The 23,028-nt window shown below is 35.4% G+C and overlaps 1 protein-coding gene across 1 annotated transcript in view; it reads left to right on the top strand.

Moving 5' to 3' along the window:
- PPFIBP2 (PPFIA binding protein 2) overlaps window positions 1–23,028 on the top strand; it is a 106,196-nt gene that overhangs the window by 9,433 nt on the left and 73,735 nt on the right. The window contains exon 2 of the mRNA XM_074884292.1: window positions 9,550–9,647. Coding sequence (XP_074740393.1) covers window positions 9,581–9,647 — 67 coding nt within the window. The 5' untranslated portion in view covers window positions 9,550–9,580. The remainder of the gene's footprint in view (window positions 1–9,549; window positions 9,648–23,028) is intronic.

The following is a 23,028-nucleotide window of genomic DNA, read 5'->3' as shown; positions in this document are numbered from 1 at the left end:
TAGTCACACATTCATTATGGGCTGCTTTGTGTTCCCTCTAAAGTCAGCTTCTGGTTTCAGTGGGTGCTTAATCTATCTCTAGACATCTTGGTATTTGTTTTTCTTCTAGGATCCACTGGAAAAACAATAAAGGATGTCACATTTTTCTTGCCACCTGTAATAATGTTTCTTCAGCTGGGAGATATTACAAGTTTCTCTCACCTATGCGAATCTTAAAAATATTAAATGTTGCTTTTGGATGTCAAGTTACTGTCTTGCAACATTGCTTCTCTGTATAATGCTTGTTCTGATATTTAGAAAATTATAGAAAAATATGTTAATCCATTAAGTATGGAAAGTAAATATGATAGGAGAATATATCATTCTCTGATTTAGAAATCAGCTGTGGCACAGTATTTGTTACGGCTGCTTCCTTACTTGTTGGCCAGTTCTGCAATGAGTAAGATTTCCCATATTCTGAATAACGGAGGAGCAAAATCAACAATATGTGTCATTTTAGATCAGGATTTAACTTGCTATGGAGAATTTTTCCCTTTTGGTTATACCTATTCTTTAGGCAGTGAAAGAGAAAAACTTGAAGACAGCTTTTTCCAAAGATATATTCATTAATCTTCAGGAAGCAATCAATATATGAATGTTTTGTTTATAAGCGTAGGCATTAAACTGACACAGCTGTTAAACTTTATATTTTTATTGGTGTGATGACTAATGTGGAATATGATCCTTTTCATAGTGATCCATTTGTTGTTCCTAGTTTAATGCTTTTAATCCAGGCAGATTCACTTATGTTGAATTTGCTGCTTCTAGCAGAAGTATTTTTCCTTTCTTTGTTTCCCACAGACACTTTCCTCAAAATAGCTACTGAAGCTTAAATTTATACAGAAGTACTTGATACTGTCAGTTCCTGTTAGTGTGAATTCAGCATGTTTGTGTTCACAGATGCAGGGTGGGTCATATTAAACCAGCCTAGTGATGTTTCCAGTTATTTATAAATTGCTGCACAAAATGTTTCAAAGAGGGAAAAATACTAATATGAAATTAAATTTTACAAAGTCAAAAAAGCTGTCTTTTTAGTATTTGTTTTTAAGCCTTCTGTCACAAAAGTCTTCATATTACATTAATAAAGTTGAGGCAAATTCAGGGCAGAACTTTATAACCCGAGTAACCCAAGAGTAGATCATTTCATAATGAGAAATAATCATAAGAAATATATCTATTAGTTTTGTCTATGTTTGAATGTTTCTCTGTGTAGTCTAACCCAGACTTCAGCTTTTTACCTTAGAAATCTTGTGGATGAAAATTGTCTCTCTTGATTGCAGGAAATCAGTTTTCTAGCTTGTTAACCCTCCTCTTTGTTCTGAGGTTCTGTTGCAGAAGAACATCTCGGGTATCTCAGTGTCCACTGTGTCAGTTCCTCTACCAATCCTCACCTACTTTCATGTCTGTCCATTTTAAGGAACACTTAGTGCTCTCCACTCTTCTAATCCCCCCAAGTGAGTTAGTTCTTTACAGATTCATTGTTTTTGCTCTGTATTCACGTATTCACCTGTGTCATCACGTATTTCTTTTGTGGCGTTTTTCTAGAGGTCAGAAATGCCCAGCAACTTGAATGCTACATGTAGCCTTGGTCATCTCATCTCACAGCAGTACAATAAAACAAGAAAAAGTATATAGAGAAGCAGCAAGTATGTTGAAAAGTATGGATTGGGTTTATTCTGAGGAGAGACTTGCAGAATAATGGCTCTTCAGTTAAACAGGGACATTGCAGGGGAGAAAGGAATAGAACTGCAAAGAGACTGTAAGATAGCGGCATGAAAAAGTGAGCAGTGATTAACCACCGTTTGTGGTTGTTTTCCTGTAATGTCAGAGCATTCACTGAAAAAGTATACTAAATGTATTTGAAAAGGAATCAGATAAATCCACAGAGGGCCCTTCAACATCTATGAAACATGATGGTTCCTATTCAGTCTGTGTTTGACAAAGTCTCATGCTTGCTGATTACTGGGAAAGATAGAGCAGGAGACTGGTCACCATGCACCTGTGTTGCACTGAACATCATTAGAGACAGAGCACTGGGCCAGACAGACTTTTAATCTGAATGAGCATGACTGTTCTTATGGTGTCGTAAGAGTTCCAAAAATACACAGCTGTTTTCTGCCTCTGAGTCATATGATTTGATGGATACCTGTCTTCATTGCACTACAGGCAACAATAAATAGAATTCAAGGCCCCTAGGACCAAGGACTGCATGGATTCTAAAAACTAAGCTGGTTGGCTGAGGAGTGTTTGTTCTTTGTTGGCAAAGCAGCTGATTTTTACAACGATCCTCTGTGTGCATCGAGGAACTGAAGAAGATGGACACTGAGCAGATTTGAAAATTGGACCTCCTTACATTTCTTTGAGACATCAGATCTTCTGGCCCTATGTGAGCACTGGCCTCCTTCAGTGAAACATGTGGCACCTGCATAAATTAATGCAAAATCTGCTTCACAGGGCTCGTACACACTTCTGCATCCCTAGTGGGATTTATACACATGTACTTAATAGATTAATAAAGTAAGTTATTAGTAGTGCATGCCCTGCTGAGTTGGTTCTGTAACAGCTTAATGGGCAAGAAGAATGATTTCCATTTACAAAACTTACTGAAATGCAGAAAGGCAAACAGAACTTGAACACTAGGATCTTCCATAAGGGACTGGCCGTATCCAGTAGGTTGTCATGGGCAGGCTGAGAAGCCTTTCTTTCAGAGAGATTTGAAAAAGCCTGAGAACTATTTATGAACCATAAGAAATATTAATCCTAGTAAGTTTTAAAATGTGTTTTTTCCAGCAGTATAGTTTGTCTAATTTCTAGGATGTTTATAGAGGACAGCTTTGAATACCTTTGTTAATCATATATACCTAATCTCTCTCAATTTTTGTCAAGGTCTTGTCCTCTATTTTACTCTAGGGCAAAGAGTTCATTCACGCATGAGTTCTGTGTTAACTTTTATTACCATTTCTCACCTTTCAATTTACTAGAGCATAAATTTACTTTCACAGGATTGATCATTATATCATTTCTCAGCTTAAATTTTTCAACTCTTGTGTGGTTTTGTTGGTTTTTTTGGGTGGGGTTTTTTTTTGGGGGGGGGGGGATGCAGTTTCCCAGGCATTGAACCTGTATTTAAGTAATTTAGAAGACCTAGTTGAAATAGTGACTTTCATAGAAGAAAATTTGAAGCTGTGACCTTGAAGCCAGTGACTACCTGAGACTAGAAGGGAAAGAAAAAAAAAGTAGTTTAAATGTCAGAATTTTGGGGGTCTAACTCTTCTGTATTGTCATACTTTTATAACTAAATGTGAACTGTAGTACCAAATCTGACTTTTGTATGCCGTTCATCTTTACATTTAAGACCAGAAATGTTCACATCTTGGTTCAGAAACTTTCCTCTCATGTATTTTACCAGGTAATGCTTTACTCAGTTGAAGTTTAAATCCAAAGCATTTATTCACTGTGGCTTTTTAAAATTTTAACTAGGTAGAAATTGGAACTAGCCACATGAAAACTGAACTAAAATAATTTTTTTTTCACTTAATACAATAATAAGTAATAAATGCAATTTTGGTTTTAAGATTTGCAAAGTTGGAAGCTAAAACATTTCCCTTTATACTGTGTATAACAGAAAAATCTGATAAGAATTTAAAAACACACTTCATAATTTAATTTTAAGCTTTTATGAACAATATTTAAAAAAACACTGAAGGAATGAAGGGCTTTCTACAGTTGATAGAACTGCTATAGAGAGAAGCTGAAGAAACCTCACTTTGCACATGCCATTCTGTCAGCATCAGCTTTCATATGTAAGGATGAGACTTTGTACAAACATGAGTCAGGAAATTTGGTTATGGTACCAATAGCAACTGTAACTTAATATCCATGAGTCCTGTGGAGGAGTTACTATGAGGTGATTTGTGTTCTTAAAGCATCATGAAGTATCAGTCAGATCGTTTAGCATATTTTTAAGGCTGCTTCCTTTTTTCTTCCCCTTCCCTTCCCCCAAAATTGAAATTCAGTCTCATATTAGCAAACTTAATGGGTTTATTTTTGAAAACAGATGTTTGGCTTTGACTTTGCTACTTCATAATGCATTAAATTTAACTACATTCAGTTCCCTTCATATTTTAAATCAAATTATTTAGTATAATATGTTTAAAAGCAGCATAGTTCTTGCTGCTCGTCACTCTAACTTTTATCAGCAGCGCACAAACGTGGTGATTTTACAGGCCAGGGTAATACCCAGCTGCCTCCATAAGTTAGTTTAGCTTATTTAGTTAATGAGCTTAGCTCATTTTCATCATGGAGGTACTGTACTGGTACTGTGCTTCACCTAAGGATGTTCTTTCATATAAGGACTCCCAGCAATATGTTGACTAGAGACCTTACCAGTTCTTCTGCCATCTACCTGAAATAGTTCAGTATCAGGTCTTCGTTCAACTTTGTCTAATCTATATTTCTCTCTAGAGCTTCCTTAGTGTGGACCCTTTATACTTTCTATCTGAAAATAAATATATTTTTTAAATTCCCATTCTAGTTATTCTTAAACAAGACTCTATAGTCTTGGTTTTTATTTACTACATAAAGGCTAATCAGTGAAGGATGGTTCTATTTACCCTTCTGCCTATTCCAATGAAGCATGTGAAGGGGAAATAGAGCAAGTAGTGTCTGTATTAACAAATAAATTAAATTCAAGCAGTAATCAGATGAATAGGATTTCTGGCTGGATAGTCCTGGAGGGTGCTGTGTAAGTAGTGTTCCTTAGGCCGTCATTCTAGTGATCATCAGAAATTCTTCTGTTCCTAGCAGCTGTGGATGGTTATTTAGGACTAAGGAGTAACTTAATTAGAGAGGTATGCCAGGTTCTAAAAGGCCAGGATCCAAATATGTATTTACAACTTTTTGATGGTGTCATGAGAACTACTGAGCCAGGTTGGAGAGATGAATCGGTATTTGTGTTCCTGTGGGGTGACTGGATACAATACAGCATGTGGCTGGGGGAGAAGCAAGGTGGGAAATGGCGGGGGTGGAAATTGTGCACATTTGTTCATTCCAGCTCAGGAGTCGCCTTGCAGATGAAAAAAACGTGGAGGACTTCTGAAGCCACTTGATATTTCATTATACCATTAAGTACAAAGCAATGCGATACTTGAATTTGAATCTTTAAACAGTTCACAAACGTGTATTTATTCATCCCAGGAAAAAAAGGTGGTGGTAGTTAATTAGCTGTGTCTTCTAAATGTAAGAGGAATTTGTAGGCCACCCAAAATATTGATAGAAAGGGGAGATCTGGATTTCAAGAGTTTTTGTCAAAAACCACACCCCTCTCCATAACTGATGAAGTTGGCAACCACATTATTAGAAGCAACCTTGGAAAAACATCTGACTTACGGGTTGCCTAAACGTTCACATTCTTAATCCCTGGACAGCTGCTGGTCCAAGGCAGCCATGAAAGAATCAAATTTAATTAAGGTTTTTCATAATTCTGAAGAACATCTTGCTCATAGTGAATACATCTGTTAAATATTAGATTCTTTTTGGACACAGTAAGCTATAGTTTTACATACAGAAAGTAGGTTAAGAAATTTGCAAGGGATATTGGCTCTAAGCACTATAGTTCTAACAGAGATTTTTAATTTTATTTGAAATGCAAATCTCAGATTGGGATTTATAGGGTAAAGCTAGCTGAGCAAAATAGATTTAGGGCGTTCAGACCAGTTCACTCTGTCTGTGCTTCCTGGAAGATCTTATTACTTAGATAATTATAACAAACAGGGTTGCAATATCTTTATCTGTGGGCTGGGCTCTGAATTGGTATGAGCATGTGACTTAGAAGGCCAGATAATAATTTAGACTTACATCTGCTTAGCAGTAAAAGTTTAGCTATTAATAGTGAACAATTTTTACTGATCAGGCAAAAAAGTAAATTCTTTTCTTCTTAGGGACCTGAAAAGGTGAGTAGATTGATTCTTGTATTTTGCTAGTATATAAATTAATCTAATAAATCCTGAAGGTTAGAATTTGCTAATATTAAAGCTTGTACTATAATGTTAGAGATAGTTTTTGTTCAGTCCTTACCAAAGCTGAAACAACTTCTTTTTCAAAATATATGTATTTTTTTATATAGGTAGATAAGTCATGGTGTTCTGCATCTGTTGATGTCATTCAGGAATGAAAACTGTAAAAGGAATTAAAATACCAGCAAACAGATGGCTCCTGTCTGAGGCACTCACCATGCCTTGGGATTGATAGAGGTGTCTTGTTATTTAATAACAATTTTTAAAAATCCACAATTGCAGATATTTCTGTAGAACTAGATCAGAAAGCATGTGAGATCTAACAAGCTATTTCCATAATATTGCTCAGAACAGTTGAACTGTAAGAAGGGAGTGTCTGGGAAAGTAAGACTTGCCTGAAGCACAAGCAACAGGTCTGTCTAGAAAAAGATGTCAAGCAAGTAATATTACATTATCTCTCTGGAGCAAAGAACATTGCTCTTATTAATAAATTGTTTGATCAGCAGGTTTACTCTAGCTTAATGCAGTTAAGCAGCAAATGCACTGTGGATACAGGTGAGAAAACAGGCAGAGTGTGGAGACTGGGAGGAGGTAGAAGACTTAGTTCTGGTAGTATTTTTCAGCAAAAACTTTCTGGTTTGTGCCAAGGTCTTGACTGAAGGTTTTTCTATAAGTAAAATGCCAAGTTTGTAATATAATGTATCAGTATTTTCTGTACCTTTTTCACTACAGATGGTCAAATAGTATATTTGATGTTTAGAAGAAATGGTAGTCTTGAATTTCTTGCTAGTAACAACTGTGTATTGCTGTAGCTGCTTTAAGCACACGGAGCAGTAGCTTACAGCACAAATGAGAGTGAGCATGCAGCGCAATCTAGCAATAGAAACTCTATGCTATTTTTAGTATTTTTCACTCTTTTTCTCCCTTCTAATTTTGAGCCAGTCTACTGTCCTGATTTACCAACACAGCTGGTGGCCATAGATTTCTGGGGGAGTGGCTGGTGGCCACATCTGCCAAAGGAGCAAGGTAGCCTAGGTGCCTCTTTGGCAGCTGCTCTCTGTAGGTGGATTTCCTTTCACTGAGGTGATTACTGACATTATGGTTGCTTTGAACTAGGAGATATATTGCAAGGAAGGAGGCTCATTGCAGTTGAGAATCAGGTATCTCTCTAGTATTTAGTGAATCTACTAAGCCTACTGGTGGGTAAATGTGGCAACAGAAGATGGAAATCTACCAAAATCGACAAAGGGAAGCAACAGAGTCAGAGGGAGTGTCTGTAAAATTCACGTGTGTAAGCATTCTGAAATTTTAAGTTTATATCATCTGACTTAATGACTTTCCAGATTATTCTGAGCGTGATTTGTGTTATTGCCAATGCCATTGAATGAAATAGTTGGGTCAAGTGCATTTTGGTGAAATTCAGTTACATTTAGCATTGTTCATACTTAAATTATTGTTTTGACAAAAATGGAGAGACCAAAACCAACCATTCATTTACATTAATCTTTCCCTTGGGTGACACTAAAGATTTTTCTTCTGTTTTCTGATAAGGCATTCTCATATTGCTCTTCACATCAATTTGATCTGAAGTTAAATAATAGCTTACCCATTATGACAAGCTATAAATGGCAGAGCTGAAATTAGAACATAGTAGTTTGACTCTTATTCCTGCATCCAGCCCTGTTGATAGTGTAGACAGTGGTGTTGTATACATTGACAAGAATGGACATAGGGCACACACTTTACTGATAACACAGAGGTTATTAATAAATTAGCTTTCTTTGTGTATATTTCACCAGCACCATGGAGAAAAACCTGCATCTTGGGATTCTTCGTTTGTAAGAGCAGCAAATAATTTTGACTTGTTAGTGAAAATTTTCTGTCGCACTGGGCTTGTTACTGAGATTGAACATTTCTTATGATGCAGTAATTCAGACTCAGCCTTAAGTGTACTTCTAGGGATTCTTTTTTCTTTTTTTCCTGACGGTCCCTCTGAAACAAAAAATGGGTAAACTTGTATTTTAAAGCTGACTTTATCCTCTGGCTGCTGATTCTACATTCTAGTGTTTAGGCAGGCTCCAACTGAGCAGGTAAATATGGGTGCTTTAGCTACCAGTCATGATTGGTTGTGGTGGCCAGCATCTGAACTGTCACTGGATGAACACAGTGCAAAAATACTTTCATCTATGGGAGTTGCCATTAGAGATTATGGTAATATTTATTTAAATTTAAAATAATTGAATTCTTACCATAGGTAATCTCATGGTAAATACAGATTAGTGATTGGAATAATTCCAGTAGCACTGGAATAATCGGCCCCACAAACATGTGACCATTGCTGATACATTTATCTACAACCTGCATCATTTGAAGGATATCTCTAGTCATTGTCAGACAGGTGTCTTTTGTGGTGCTCAGAAAGCTGTCAAAATTGAACAGTTTTGAATCACAGATTTAAAAGCTTGCTGTATCAGGAGGTTTCATGTCAAAAGACTGAATTGCATACGTCATGGAAGAGAAATCAAAATTCTGGGACCCTTTAAAGGCTTTGTCAGTATTTTGAGTTGTGTGTTAGAGCACTGCAAAAATGATGCGTAAGTACAATCCCTGTTCATTGTTGTGTGGGCATTGGTTTCATACTTCAGTGATGAAGTGATGTGCAAAAGAGCCTTATTTCAGAGAGGATTTTCTCACTGGCAGTGAAGAGGACAGTGTAAATTCTTTTCTCCTTTGAAATGTCATCTGTTGACAATAGTGACTGTTACTTGACTAAGAGTCCAGCAACACCAGCTCACAAATAGAGACTAATTTTGGACCATTTTGTTTGTTAGCCTTAATGTCAGATGGTAACATTGATGTCTTTAATCCTGTTTTAAAGAGGCAGCAGTAATTTCAGAAACTTCATGCTTGGGACATTTTGGTTATTGGAACAGAAAGAACTGTATTTTCAGTGTCATGAAAGAAGTGGCAGAAAGTCTGAATGGGGATATAGAAAGGAGGAGTAAAAATTATTTCAGAATTGTCTTTACTCTTAAGGCAGCAATCAAAAAGCAGAGCTCCTACGGAGTTCTGCCTATAGGTTAAGCATGTTTTTCACCATGTGTTCATACCTTCATTAAAACCTAGTGAATGCTCTTTTTCCCTACAGTGCAAAAGGTTGAAATGCACTGAATTTTAAATCTAGGAAACCATTGTTAAGGATGAGGGGTAGGGGAATCTCAAGCTTCCAGTATTTGAGATTGATTTGTCTTGTTTCCATCTGCATTTCCTTTTTTTAGTAAAATCTCTTTAAAAAAAAAAAAATCAATGATGAATGAAAACTTCAGAAATCCCAAGTCATCTATCAAGAATACAATTTTGTTAGTTTTCATATTACTAGGCAGTATTTTTGCTAGTGTGAACTTGATTGTGTGGCTTAATTTATAATGTAACAGTGACATATTTTTCTATCAGGTCTGGTTTAGTGTAATAGACATGGTTTCTTCTGTCTTTTCAGTAGAAAGAGTAAAATTCTGAAGAATTCACAGATGATGGCTTCTGACGCTAGTCATATGCTGGAAGCAGCTTTGGAGCAGATGGATGACATCATTGCAGGTATAATAATGCTTTATTTCACACCAAACTATTTCAGGATTTAACTATGTTTGTCTTTTTCCCTCCTGCAATTTTCGTGAGTTTGGGGTTTTTTTACCTTTTTAATTATTATTCTCAATTTGTCAAGTTCTCTGTGACATGCAGATTTCTGTGGTTCAGCAGTTGTGTGAAGAAAATTTAAAGTAAAATAAAGGGAGAAGACCCACAATTTCACTCAGACATGTGAATATTGAAGTAAGAGAGATTTAATTTGCTCTAATGCTATATGGTAGCTTAAACGCATCCTAATTCATGCGAAAACTTTCTATATTGTATGTGTTAGTCTTTTATTTCAGTGTGTCTTTGAAACAAGTTTTCACCAAGGCTTCTGGTTAGCTGCATACCATATATCTGTTTTTTTACACACGCACACATATAGATATACATAAATAGGTGTGTATATATATAAAAAAGTATACATAATTTTATTTATGATGTGTATATTTAAACTAGCTTAGCTATTCATTACCTTCACGGTTAGAATGTGTGTCCTCTTGTTGGCATTATATCCAGCAGTGGAGCTATGATTTTCTCTTTAGGCAGCTATCCACTAGAAAGGCATATGATGCAAGACAAAATTTGCTGTCTTTTGGTGCTTTCATGGTAAGGCAATTAAAAAATCTTCTCTCAACATTACAGAGTGTTCTCTACAAGAAGCAAAGTTGATTTCTGTGGTTAGGACTTGGTAGCCTTGGGGTTTGTGCTCACACACCGTTCAGTATGAGCTCCTAAAAGAAGTATCTGGGTAGGGCCATGATCTCACTTGTGCACAATGGGAAAGCATTCATTAAAGCTTTATAATTTTAAATAGTGACACCCATTCTGTGCCTTCTTTTTAATTTTTTTTCCCTAATGATGAAGAAGATGACATCAGCCTCTTGTTGCTGCGGTTGTGCTGCTTCCTGCTTTTCTTCCTGTTCTTCTAGTAAAGCTTTCTATCCAGAGGCTAATATGGGGTTTCAGATATTGCCATCAGACTAGCCATGATTAGTCAGGAAGTCATTATCCAGGATTTTTAGTTTAAAGAATCTCTAGATTTTTTTTTTCCTCATGCACATATGAGTCTTCGCTTTATTCTAAATGTGCAAGCTTTAACAGAGTGCTAAGATATACAGAAGTGTAAATGTGAATATGTAATAGATATAACTCCACATATAAATTTTCACACTAGTGAAACAAGTTCCAGGCAAATAAGAAAATTCAGATATGTATTTCGTTCTCCCTTCTATTTCTGAATGCAAAACCTTATTCAAACAAGATTTTAACCAACACAAGTTAATTGGGATTTTATTTTTTCACCTCTCACAAAACACATGAACAGATAGTCAGGGAAGTGTTGGACTTCCCTGAGATATGTAAAGAGAGAACAAGAAAAGCAAGTCCCAAACCATAACTTGTGACCTAAGGAACTGAAATAATTTCTTAGCCATTGCAAACCCTGGGTTATGATCCTGGCTAGTGCTATAAAAGAGCTAAACTAACATAAAAACCTATGTCCCTTTATGCTACGGACACTGTGCTCATAAATCACCTGCATACATCTGGAAATTTTAACTCAATATCTCTCTTCTGTGATGAAGCCAGGCTTGATTTTTTTGTTTGTTTGTTTTTAATATTCTTTTCCTTTTCCCCACTCATTTTTCACAGCTGTTTGGTGGTGTTGGTGCCCAAGCTCTAAAACAAAAAGATTCAGGCATGCTAGTGGTATGTAGAGTTTGTTTCCACGGTGCATGGATAGGTCTTGAGCAAATTTGCAACCTCTTCAAGAGAGTTGACTTTATGACTTCACATTACTTACATTTTTAGTCTAATGTCCACTGATATTCAGTATAATATGGAAAACAGGCTTATATAAACATATCTAATGGGAAAAGAACCAAGATATTTCCCAGACAATGGGAATGTCCAGTCTCATCAGTGTTAACTGAATACTTCCCATGTGATTTCAGAATTTTATCTACCTGTACCAATAAAAAAATCATATTGCTTTATTCTTTTACTTATTTTTAGTTATAACATAAAGTAAAAGCTCAGTTGGGTGGGAAAGTTGTTTCCCTTATTTATTATTTTCCATTACTAGACATAGATAAGACATTCTAAGACAGGTGGAGTTCAGTCTGTTATGGTTGTTCTCTTCTAGCTAATGTTCTGTGTATTCCAGAACTGATTCTTGACTAGTCTGGTATGATTGAAGGACCAAATATATCTGCTGGAGCCTATACTTGGATACAGTTATTATCCCAATTTGTCTCAAATTGAGGAACATAGTAATTATTCAAGTTTGAGTCTCTCTAATTCAATCCAGTAAGCTTCTGTATGCAATTTGAGCAGAGACTGGAAAACAGGAATGTTCTCTTGTCCTGTATGGCGAGAGGCGAGAGAACAATTATAAGGTAGGAAACGCCTTCAGAGGGAGGACTAGAGGACTGTCATGAAACAAACCAGGACTGAGAGTCTTCTAATTGCAGAATTATATATACTATATTGTGCAAATATTGGACAAATCATCTGTGCAAATGTAGCTGCTCTTAGAATAGATTGGAAACAGCAAAAAATCAACTGTTGAGAGCTTGTGCTGTTTCAGTTCATTGTATCCGGATTCTGTGGCTATCTCTAGGCAGCACTGGAATCAAAGACTAAGGCTAAACTTCATGACTGTTGAAAACTTAGGTAGCTGATGAAAAAGATGTTTCCTTGGGAATGAAGCCTGAGGGCATACTGGGAGAGCTATGCTCTTCTCTTAGCCTCAGAAACCTTTGCTTTATGCACAAAATGAGCATTAATCACTATTTTAGAGAAGTGAGAAGTCCGGAGATGTGTAACTTGCATTGGTTAATTTTTGAAGCTTGAGTAGTTGTGTATGTATACACATGCAAAACCAGCATTCTCTCTGTTGAGTGATAAAACAGTCGTGATTTTTTTTATTAGCTGTAGTTATCATTAAAGTATTAGATTGTGGCCTTGTCCTTTAAGGTAAGATCTGAGCATACAAATACATATTACAAATATTTACAGATTTGCAATCCTACTTTTAGTCTTCTAATTTTAAAAGTCATGCCCCTTATTCCAAATGTTAACATAGCTCATACATGATTCTGATTAATCCAAATAAAAAGTCTCACTGTAGACTGTGCATCTTAGTGCAATACAAAATGTATTAGCGTTTGAGTGCATGAGGGTAGGATTGTGAAGCAAGATTAACAAATTGAATTTCATTGGGCTTGATCAAATTTGACAGATAGGTCAGTGTTCCCAAGTCTTTTATGCTTCAGTACATCTGTACTGATAACCCACCCTCATAGCTATATAAATTAGGCATGCTAAATGATTAGCCTTATTTAGCCTTATTTGACTAAAATAGCAAAAAGGGCTAATGTGATTGTCAATGAACATGACTTACCCATTAGTTAGAATGACTTGCACTCCAAACAGAGGCTTTGTCTAAAGAAGGCACCCATATGTCAGATCTGCCTATGCGTTCTTTATTTCAGGTGCATGACTTTGGCATTGCTTCCTTCTGAGGTTTGACCAAGTCATTGCTTTCCTTTTTATTCAGCCTGTACCCATTTATTAAAATGTGTTTCTTTCTAGAACTAGAGATTTTGATTATTTTTTCTTTGTAATATATCCTACTGAATTCAAATAATTTTTATTTTATATCAAACTGCTTGTCTCTGTCAACATTCTGGAAATCCATTATTTCCTTTTGTGAATAATGACCATAATTGTAAGATCTAAAAACTCCTGTCACAATATTAGAGTCTGCTGCAGCTCCAGAGTCTCTTCAAATTCACCAACTAGTAAATGTAATTATTGATTTTCCTTTTAACCAGAGCTCCTGCAATTACTGCTTCCTGAAAAATAATGAGAACGTTAAATGTGTTATCACATGGGTGTGTACTGATATTTCAGTATTAGTACTGAAAGATTAAAAAATACAAAGAATTTAAAAATTTGTCAAGTTGTCCAAGTATGGATGTTTAAATTCCCTTCTCTTGAGGTGGCAGAACGATTATGTTCAGTTCATTGCTTTGTCTGTGTGCTACAAACCCAACCACTTCCCACACCCTCGCTGAAAAAGGGGCCTTTAGAGGAAATTATACTTAAGAGATGAACAAGATTTTAAATCAAGTTTAATATATTTTCCTCATGGGATCTATTTGCCAGAATTTGAAGGGGGACCTGTTTGCAGGGGGTTTTGTGGGGGTTTTTTCCTTCTTTTTTTCTTTTACTGTTCTGCCCCATCATAATTTTACTATGAAAACAATAGAGTTCAAGTTCCAGAGCTACGCTATGTTCCTGGATGTGTTAGATTATTAAGTGATTAGAACTTGGATTAAAAAATGCAGGAGTGGACAAAAAATACTAACACTCTCCTTTGAACCCCTCTGGATGAATTTTAGGTTTTGTGGAATAAGGTTTTCACAGAGTTCCTATTTAAATAATAGGAAATCAAAATACTTCCTAGTGACCTCATCCTCTACCCATGAATAGTCATATATGTCATCACAGGATTCATTCAGAATGTAAGGACTAGTCTCACAGCACGTTAAGTGAAGAAGATAGACAACTCTGTTCTGCTTCACAAGGGATTGAAATTGTCCAGATCAGACAGAGAGCACTTAATCTTATTTTTTGTGGTGTGTGTTGGGGGGGTGGATGGGTCTTATTTGAAATACACGCTGGGTGACATGTAGCTGATGGACAGTGTGAGCCTCTTGTGATTGTGTAGAATGACTAGAGAATAGCTTCTATTTTTCCTTTTCAATTTGTACACTTCCAGATGGTGTTATATTTTTATCACTTTTGTCCTATTCAAGGTCCACAGTATTTTCAAAGTCAAAGTGTAGTTTCTATAGTAAAGGTGTATAATTTTTTATCATTTTAATAGAGATCTTTGTAGAATTTCATTTTAGAGCATTGAACTGACACGGACTATAGTTGAAATAAAGATGAGAAAAACAATAATTTAAATAAGCAATTTCTTTTGTTATCAATCAGAGTAATTGAACAGCAACAGCTGCAGTGGTTTTCTTGTATTTTCTAAATAAATAAATTATACTTGTGTTAGTAGGCTGTGCTTCAGTTATCATTAGTGTATTTCCTTTTTATTTTCTATTCTTTTTCAATCAATAATTTAGGCTTTTTTTCTGAACAAAAGAAGTAATATATCTACAGGACTTGTTTATCTTGTTACTGCTATGCATTAATTCCGGTGAGCATTTGTAAAGTTGTACTTACAAGATACTATAGTGCCTTTTTGAAACCATTAGTTAGGGCATATTTATGTATAGATCTTATAGCAATAGAGATGTGAAAAAGGAAATTAAATAATAAATTACTTGAAATCAGGTGTTTGATAGAGAAATATATAACTTCCTGTTGTAACAGATCCAGAAAATTATATGTCAAGAATATTGTGAGGGAAAAATTAGACAGAAATGGTGACCTTTAACCATCCTGGACATTAAAGGGGAAAATAAAAAAACTTAACACAAATATTTATAATTTGTAGTTCAATGTTTATTTTATAACGCTTCCTATAGCTTGTTAGGTGCTGACATGTTGCTTCAGATATTCTACTTTGGAAGAGCTAATGAGTTAATTCCTTAGATGTCAACAATAGCAGATTTATAACAATTTTAAATCTTTTAAAACTTTAAAAATATAGCATTTCACTGTCTTTCTATTTACTTAATATGTAATTTTTCACATCAGCTATCTGTGGTCTTTCTTTTAAGTTTGTTAACAACCTCTAAGACATGGCCTCACAAACTGTGCGCACACTTGAATAACCATTACAGCCATTTGATACTGTATTTTGCAGGGGCTTTACACATGCTGTAGCCTTCAAGTTAAGACCTTGCATAAAAGTTCAGGTGCAGTTTTGATCTGTGTTTTAAAAGCATGTGAAAATCATGGCAAGTTGCATGTTCATTGTGCAGTTGCAGCATTGTCTACTCATTCCTTACCCAGGGTTACCAGAGCAACCTGAAGTTTGGAATTTCCTCAATTTTGAGTGCTTAACTTTGCAAGAGGTCATTATAACTATTTGGGCTACTGTCCCAAAACATGCTTCACATACTCTCACTATCCTAAGCATATTTTCTCACAGATAGTGGGGGTCTGAGCACAAGATAGAGAGTAAAGACTCTCTGATGGATGGATTCCCTCTTTAAACAGGACAGTACTACAGAATCTTATGGAGCAGAAAGCACGGAGAACTTGTTTCCTATAAATGCTTAATGATTTTTTACAAAAGTAGATGTTTAAAATTGTTTTGTATAAGACAACATTGTCTTTTGAAGGTCCAAGTCAAACAGTGATTTACTGATCAAATTGGTCTTCCGATTCTCTTGCATGTGTTCCTGCATTTCCAGCAAAATAAAATCAGATGTTTTCTCGAAAATAAGTTAAAACTAATTCAAAGTGGAGAAATCTTTGCAATTGAAATATGTTAATTTAAATCTTTTATCTCTGACTACAGATAAACAGTTCTGTCAATATAAACCCCAAAATATCGTCATGGCCTATATACCTACATCAGCTTACAAAAATGCAGTACTGCATTGTGTTTCTGCAAAACAAAATCCATGCATTATAGGTATTTGTATTAAGTTTTGAAAAAGGATTGAAAAGAAACAGAAATATAAATAGCTGCAGAAACAATATGTAGCAAAGAAAGGCAGTTAAACCATGATGGACATAACCCCATAGGATTGAAAATCTGAAAGACAAAGAATCTTTTGTGGTTTATATGATGTGATTTGTTTTTCAGTACGTGAATCACTCAGTTGTTTAACGGGCTAGTGAACAGATCTTTAAGATCTAAATTTTAAAAAGTTTTAGCAAAAATGGCTTTTCTTTAAATTCAAAATCATAGCTTCTCAACTTCCTACTTTAAGGCAATGAAATTGATTTGAAAGAGTCTTTTTAAAAATCAAAATAGTGTAAATTTTATAAAGCAAGATGCCTTTATTTCCTCACAAACTGAATGCTCGTCTCTTCCCTATGCTTTCAGAGATTCATTTTTTCATGAAACAGTATTCATGTTACCAGTAGCTTACTACTGCTTACTACAAACAGTTATGGATTTTGTACTAAAAAGATGTCTTTCTTGTCTCAGAACACCTTTTTAATTAGACTAATGGTTTCGCTGGCCCTAAATACACTTTTTGTGAATACAAAAAAAAAAAAAAAAAGAGAAAATTGGTACAAGTATGTGTTGTTCTTTGTTTTTAGTAAAATGCGTTGATCCTGTTTTTCCTGTGCGATGGAGACTTGGCCTTAAATCTCCATCATAGCTGCATAATCCATCTTCCTGGCTGCTGAGCTTGTGTTTCTGGATAGGAGAGATCTCTTTGTCATAGTTGTGTATACAGTACCTAATGTGCTGCACATCACAGCTTAGAGTCTATAAGCATGTAAAAGGAAAAAGGTTGAGTAATTACATAGATAATTTGCATAAGAAATTATAGACAGTTCTTGAAAATTGTCTCAAGGATTCCACGAGTGGTTGTAAATAAAGTTCAGCTGAAAATCATCTGAGCTGCATGAAACTTGCATCTGAATGTGGTCATTAACGTTTCTAGGCTTGGAAATTTTTTCCTAGGGCTTCCTGCTAATCCAGCTTAACAGTTACTGTTCCCTGTAGTTAAAGATCTAAAAGCAGAGATTTGAGGAGAAGCTAATATGAGCTATGATTCAAAACACACCATTTGTGATGTATTTTGCATTAGTATTAGAAGAAAGGATTGTGTGAGCTACCTCTTCACTTCTTTGACAGAAGGCTTAGGACAAGGAGGCTGAATTATGTCCCATCCAGACCTTACTACTAGTTTACATAAATTCACATTTTCAAGGCTATCTTCGTGAGAAAGAGACTTGTACTTCAAAGAAAATTACACTTTGTAGTCTTGAAGGACAGAGGAAGATCTTGGACATCGTATACGGTCATTGAGTAAAATCTCAGGTAAAAAAAATTAAAAGTTCTTTAACAATGTAATGATTGACTGAAAGGCCAGAGAAAATGTATGTTTAAAATTTTATTCTAACCACTGTTGGTCAGATATCCGAACTGCTACCCTTGACTATTTCAGCGTGATAGAAAGTGATCCTTATCCCAGCATAGAAGTAGCTTTTGAGTTTTGTTGTGGGGCTTTTTTGTTTTCTGGACTAAAGAGTCAGTAGTTTTAAGAAAATTTCTTTTTAACCACTAATGGTTGAGTTGTGTATTACTGGGAATTTTTTTCTAAAACTCAGCCAGTTTTAGAACAAAAATATTGAGATAATAAGGATGAATGCAGAGGATTAGAAGTTAAAGTGCAAGGAAAAGTGAGAGATCAGAAACACTATCTGCTGCTAAGAGTGATGAAAGTTGAGTGATGGATGAATGTATATGATAGAAACCGAGGAGAGTGCATTTTCAAACTGCCAAGGCTTTCTGTCTCTTTCTTGACTTCTGCCTAGTAACTTATTTTTGCAAGCCTCCAGTAGTGTTGTTTTCTGAATAGGTTATGTATTTGCCCAAAAGGAGCGTTTCTTTGAAGCTATTCAGCTAATTGCAAGGAACTTTGAACTAAAAATGTGCTTGCATGGTCAGGGTATAGGAAATGTGTAACTTAAAAGTTGTTTTCCTTTTTTTATCACTTTTGTTATTCTTTCTACCATACTGTTTAACCTCCTTCATCCACTGTCTGTATGTGGAAGCCAGAATTGAGCTGCTTGGACTGTCTTGGTTGCAATACTTTTTTCCTCCTTCCTTTCTTTTCTACTCCTCTAAGGTGGACATTTATGATGATTAATTGTGTTCCAGTAGTACACTAGGAAACCATGGTGTTGAGTATTATATAAACATAATGACAAAAGATTCCCCTGTGTCCTGTTTACCCCTGGGAAAATACGAGGCACAGGAAGACTGACTTGCTCAAGGCTATACAAAATGAGTCTTTTTGCAAGAGTTCAAAACTGCACTCATTTTTCCTGAGTATCTGTAAAATTGTCGAGCTTGGTCCACATTCTTCCCCACTTCAGCTATCTATAATAAAGCTACACACAAATTAATTGCTGTTAATGGTAGAGTATAGCAGTAACAGAGTTCTGTTTGCACTGTGAAATCACTGCATCGATCTGCAAGGAGATCCAAATTCTTACTGTCTCGTGCTTTTCAGCATGATACGAAGGTTTAAACTAATGCAAAGAAATGTAATTATTTACTCCTACACACTTTTACTTCTGTTTTTCAGGGTGTGTTTTTGTCCTTCTGGTGAGCAATATATATCCTACTTATTATGAAACTATATGGAAAGCAAATAAGAGAAGCAAGCCTGTGATTCATTTGAATTTAAGCAGTAAAACAGGAAGCTTTCTGAATTAAAATGCTGAGTTGAACTCTGCATTTCTGCATTTCTTTACCTAGTATAAAATGCATTAGTTGTGGCCTTCAGAGGAATTCTTAGTTTTCCATTTCAGCCAGGATAATAAAAGGTACTACAGTAGCAACCCATAGCAAACCAGTTTAAAGATAATTTCACAAAGGAGGGTATGTGTGTGTTTGATGGAGAGGTGTGAAGGGTCATGTTCTCTTGGTGATGCACAGAGATCTGTGGGTAGCTCCTGTTCCAGGCAAGGAGAGTACTCATGGGAGGGCTTTGTAACTTTTCTTGAGCACTCCAGGAAAGGAAAGCACTTCTAAGTCCTTGCTTAGTATTTGTGATCCCAGTGACTTGAAAGTAGTGGAATTTTGATTGCTGAAAGCTAGAATCCTCAGCACATCTCAGGATTATGCCCTGCATTCTCGGCATAATAAGGTTACAGATATGGTTTGGGGTTTTGTCTGTCTTTCTGATGGTATCAAACACGGGTACATTCCTCTCTCACCAGTGCCTGCTTTTTGAAGTCTAAATGCAAATCTTGAATAGTACAGATATATATATATTTTTTTAATAATTTCTTTCATGGATAATAGCCTTAGTTGAAAGATTTAAAATTATGAATGAAATCGAGCCTTTCAATCTCTACTTCCTTCATCGTAACTTTAGTTGCTATTAATCAGAGATGTTTTTCCTTTCAAGGTTTAATGGAACTAGTGCGTATAAGAATTTACAGCCAGTTCACTTGTAAGATCACTACATCTTTATTCATGTAAGCAAACAAATACTGTGCTGTCTGTTTACTATTATTAGCTAAGAAAATATCTTTAGCTAAGAAAGTATCTTTATTGTCTTCTGCAGTTTAAAATTTTGTACTATTTGTGCTTAAAATTAATTCTCAGTCATAAGTATGGGGTAAGTCATAAGTTATACCAGCTTTTGTGTGTTGTTAGGTAGTTCAAGGAACATGAGTTTATCATAAGGATGTCTTTGACAATTTTCATTTGTTGCATCTCCTTTTTTTAGCAATGAATAGAAAAATATTTCCTTCTTCTGGCTTCTTTTTTATTTCTTATTTGATGCAAACTTAAACAGAGGAAAACTTGAGGCAGGAAAGGGAACAGTAAGAAAAAACCAAAATTGACTTTGTCTCAATCACTAGATGTCAAGTTGATGTTCTTTCCCAGTAAAAAAATATTACCACCTTCCAAATGTCCCTAAACAGGACAGGGCAGTCCTCAAGACCCACCTTTGATTACAACTATGGCAACTCGGCACATGTGCCTTACACAGCGACCCAGTTCTTGAGGAATTATGACCTTCCACTGCTGTGTAAAATGTGAGACACTGAGGATGCTTAAAATTCAACCAGTCTGAAAAGTCAGTTGAAGAGCTTGGGATAACTGAAGCATACATATGGAGTGTGCCTGGTCTCCTGTGCTCCAGCACTTGAGAATTTTTGCCTTTATAGAACTGAGTTTCTTAAGGGTGACAGTTCTTTCGCTTGCCAAGGTTAAAGAGTGTGCCTATATGGCTTTTTTCCTAGTGTTTTGATAGAGACCAATCAAATAAAGGCATGCCAAAATGTGTGAATTTCACTGTCACTAAATTTTACTACAGAATTTAAAATTATTTTCTGTAGAAGGTAGATGTGAACAGTAATGTTGTAGCCATGATAATCTAAGGATGGAGGCAAGATGTGATATGTAGTGAGGCATTTAGACTGGTGAGGGGAGGTATCACCAATACTGTCCTCAAGGAAGTTACAGTGGTATGTATGGTATGGCTGTATATTTGGCTGTATAGACTAACTACCTAGTATAATGAACTGAACTCCTGAACAATTGTTTAAAATCTGTATTTAGCTTAAAGATTATGGGTTTTATTTCACACCTGAAGTATTGGTTTGGATCCTGAAAGTTTGTGTGGTTTTGTTTGGATTGTGTGGATTTTTGTTTGTTTCTCACTTGTCTGTATCTAAAAAATACTCGTATAAATAACATTAAGAATGCTATAGCAGAGTGCTTCATGAAATTTTTCCCATTCCATATCTATTTTAAATTGTCATTTTGTTGAAGGAGTAGCTACCAAAGCCAATTATGAACTAAGTTTGGATGCTGTCTTCTTTTCTGGTGTGAAAAGTACTTGCTAAGCAAAAAGACAGAAAAAAATAGCAGGGAGTTTTCCAAAAGAAAGAGTGAAAAAACTAGTTTAAAAGTCTGAACATCACAATAACCAAGGAAGCCACATCTTTAAAAGTGTCATCAATGATACTTGAGAAGACAGGGCCAGATTTCAGATTGTGTGCATATCTCTTTTGGAAAGTAAGTAGTGAGCCACTCTGGCTGAATGAAAAGATTTAAGAGGTTATATGATCCAAATGGCTCTTACAGAATTTGGAAGTCTGCTATTTTTAGTTGCTAGAGTTTAATATGAATCTTCATTAGGAAGTACATAAACAGAAACAACTAGGCTCGCTTAAGTAGCTGAGAGTATAGAAATATTAAAAAAAAAAATCTTTTCGTGGTTAGAATACTCAAATCCAGCAAAACAGTTAGTTGATCATCTCCTCGAAAGGAAATAATTCAGGAGGACAAGGTTGATTTATGAGGTGAAGTTGTCTTGTGTAGCAGTCTTGTTGCACCGGATATTGAAGAAACTTTATCTTGGACATGGTCTTAGCCAGAAATTGAGATCTCACACTTGAGGTATTAAAATAAGCTCAGAAGCAGCGGAAGTCAACAGGATCGTACAGGGAATATTCTGAGTTTGAGAAGAGGTTAAGACTGTGAAATACAAAAAAATCCCTACTACTGAGCCTTGTAAAACTTTGGAAATTTCTATGTGTGATTTTGCATTGTTTAAAACAAACAAAATAACATATGCATCATACAGTAGAATTCAAACCACACGATTTTTTGCAAAGATAATGGATCTGACAGAATTCTTTGTGTCATTAAAGCAGTGGTTGAAGAAAACCTAGTTAATATTATTTAGAATTTTCCAAAAAGCTTTGAGTAAAGTTAAGCATTCACAAAAGGAGACACAAAAACTGACTGAGATGGGAAACAGTATTAGGATTAAATGATCAATTAGCATTCTGGTTAAAAGCTAATCTGGGTTCAGAAGGCATTTCAGTGTACCAGAACTTAGAGTGTCAGTGTATTTAGGTATTAGTTGTATATCAGGCTGTAAATAAAATGAACCATTGGACTCAAACATAGTTTGTAATGTCCAAATCGTGATAGATAAATAACTGTAGCAGGCAAACTAACATTGATTAGTGCAAAGTGGTGTGCGTTCAAGTAGAAAATTCGAGTTACTTATATGTCTAGGTTTCAAATTAGATACATCTGCTCAGTAAAAAAGCTTAGCAAATAATTTTCAAAGACCCAGTGAAGATTTCTGTTCCTTTCATAACTAAGATGCAAATGATGTTAAACACAGGACTGAAATGAAGGATAGTGTGGAGATTATTATAATCCCCTTGTGTAGATCAATGATACAGTCTTCTGAGGAATACTAGATGTTATGTGGATCCAACCTAACGTATTAAGTATGTTACAAAATAAAAAGGATTGAGAGAAGTACAGTACGAATGATCAAAAACCTAAAAAAAAAATCTCCCATGAAGTCAAATAAAGGGGGAAAATGTGATTGTTTATGCCAGAGAGAACAGAAATGAAGACATGAGTATAATCTATTTTGTACATGAGGCCATGAATAGTAAATAAAAACTGTAAAAAGTAGAGCAAATAGAAGTTTTCCATCTGACTAGTTCTTAAAGAAACAAAAGGATATTAAATGAAATCAAGGTCTGAAATTCAGGACTGAAAAAAGATAGCTCATTTTAGTGTGCATCTCATTGAAACACAGGATATTAAGACAAAAAGATTCAGAGATATTAGGATTTGTATTATTTATAATTCTTTCATCAAGTAAGATATGTTTGTTGCTGTGTTTATTGTTCT

Source organism: Strix uralensis, chromosome 15, assembly GCF_047716275.1.
Source record: "Strix uralensis isolate ZFMK-TIS-50842 chromosome 15, bStrUra1, whole genome shotgun sequence".
In the NCBI taxonomy this organism is placed as follows: domain Eukaryota; kingdom Metazoa; phylum Chordata; class Aves; order Strigiformes; family Strigidae; genus Strix; species Strix uralensis.
Note: the sequence above shows the minus strand (reverse complement) of the source record. Positions and strands in the feature narration are given on the sequence as shown.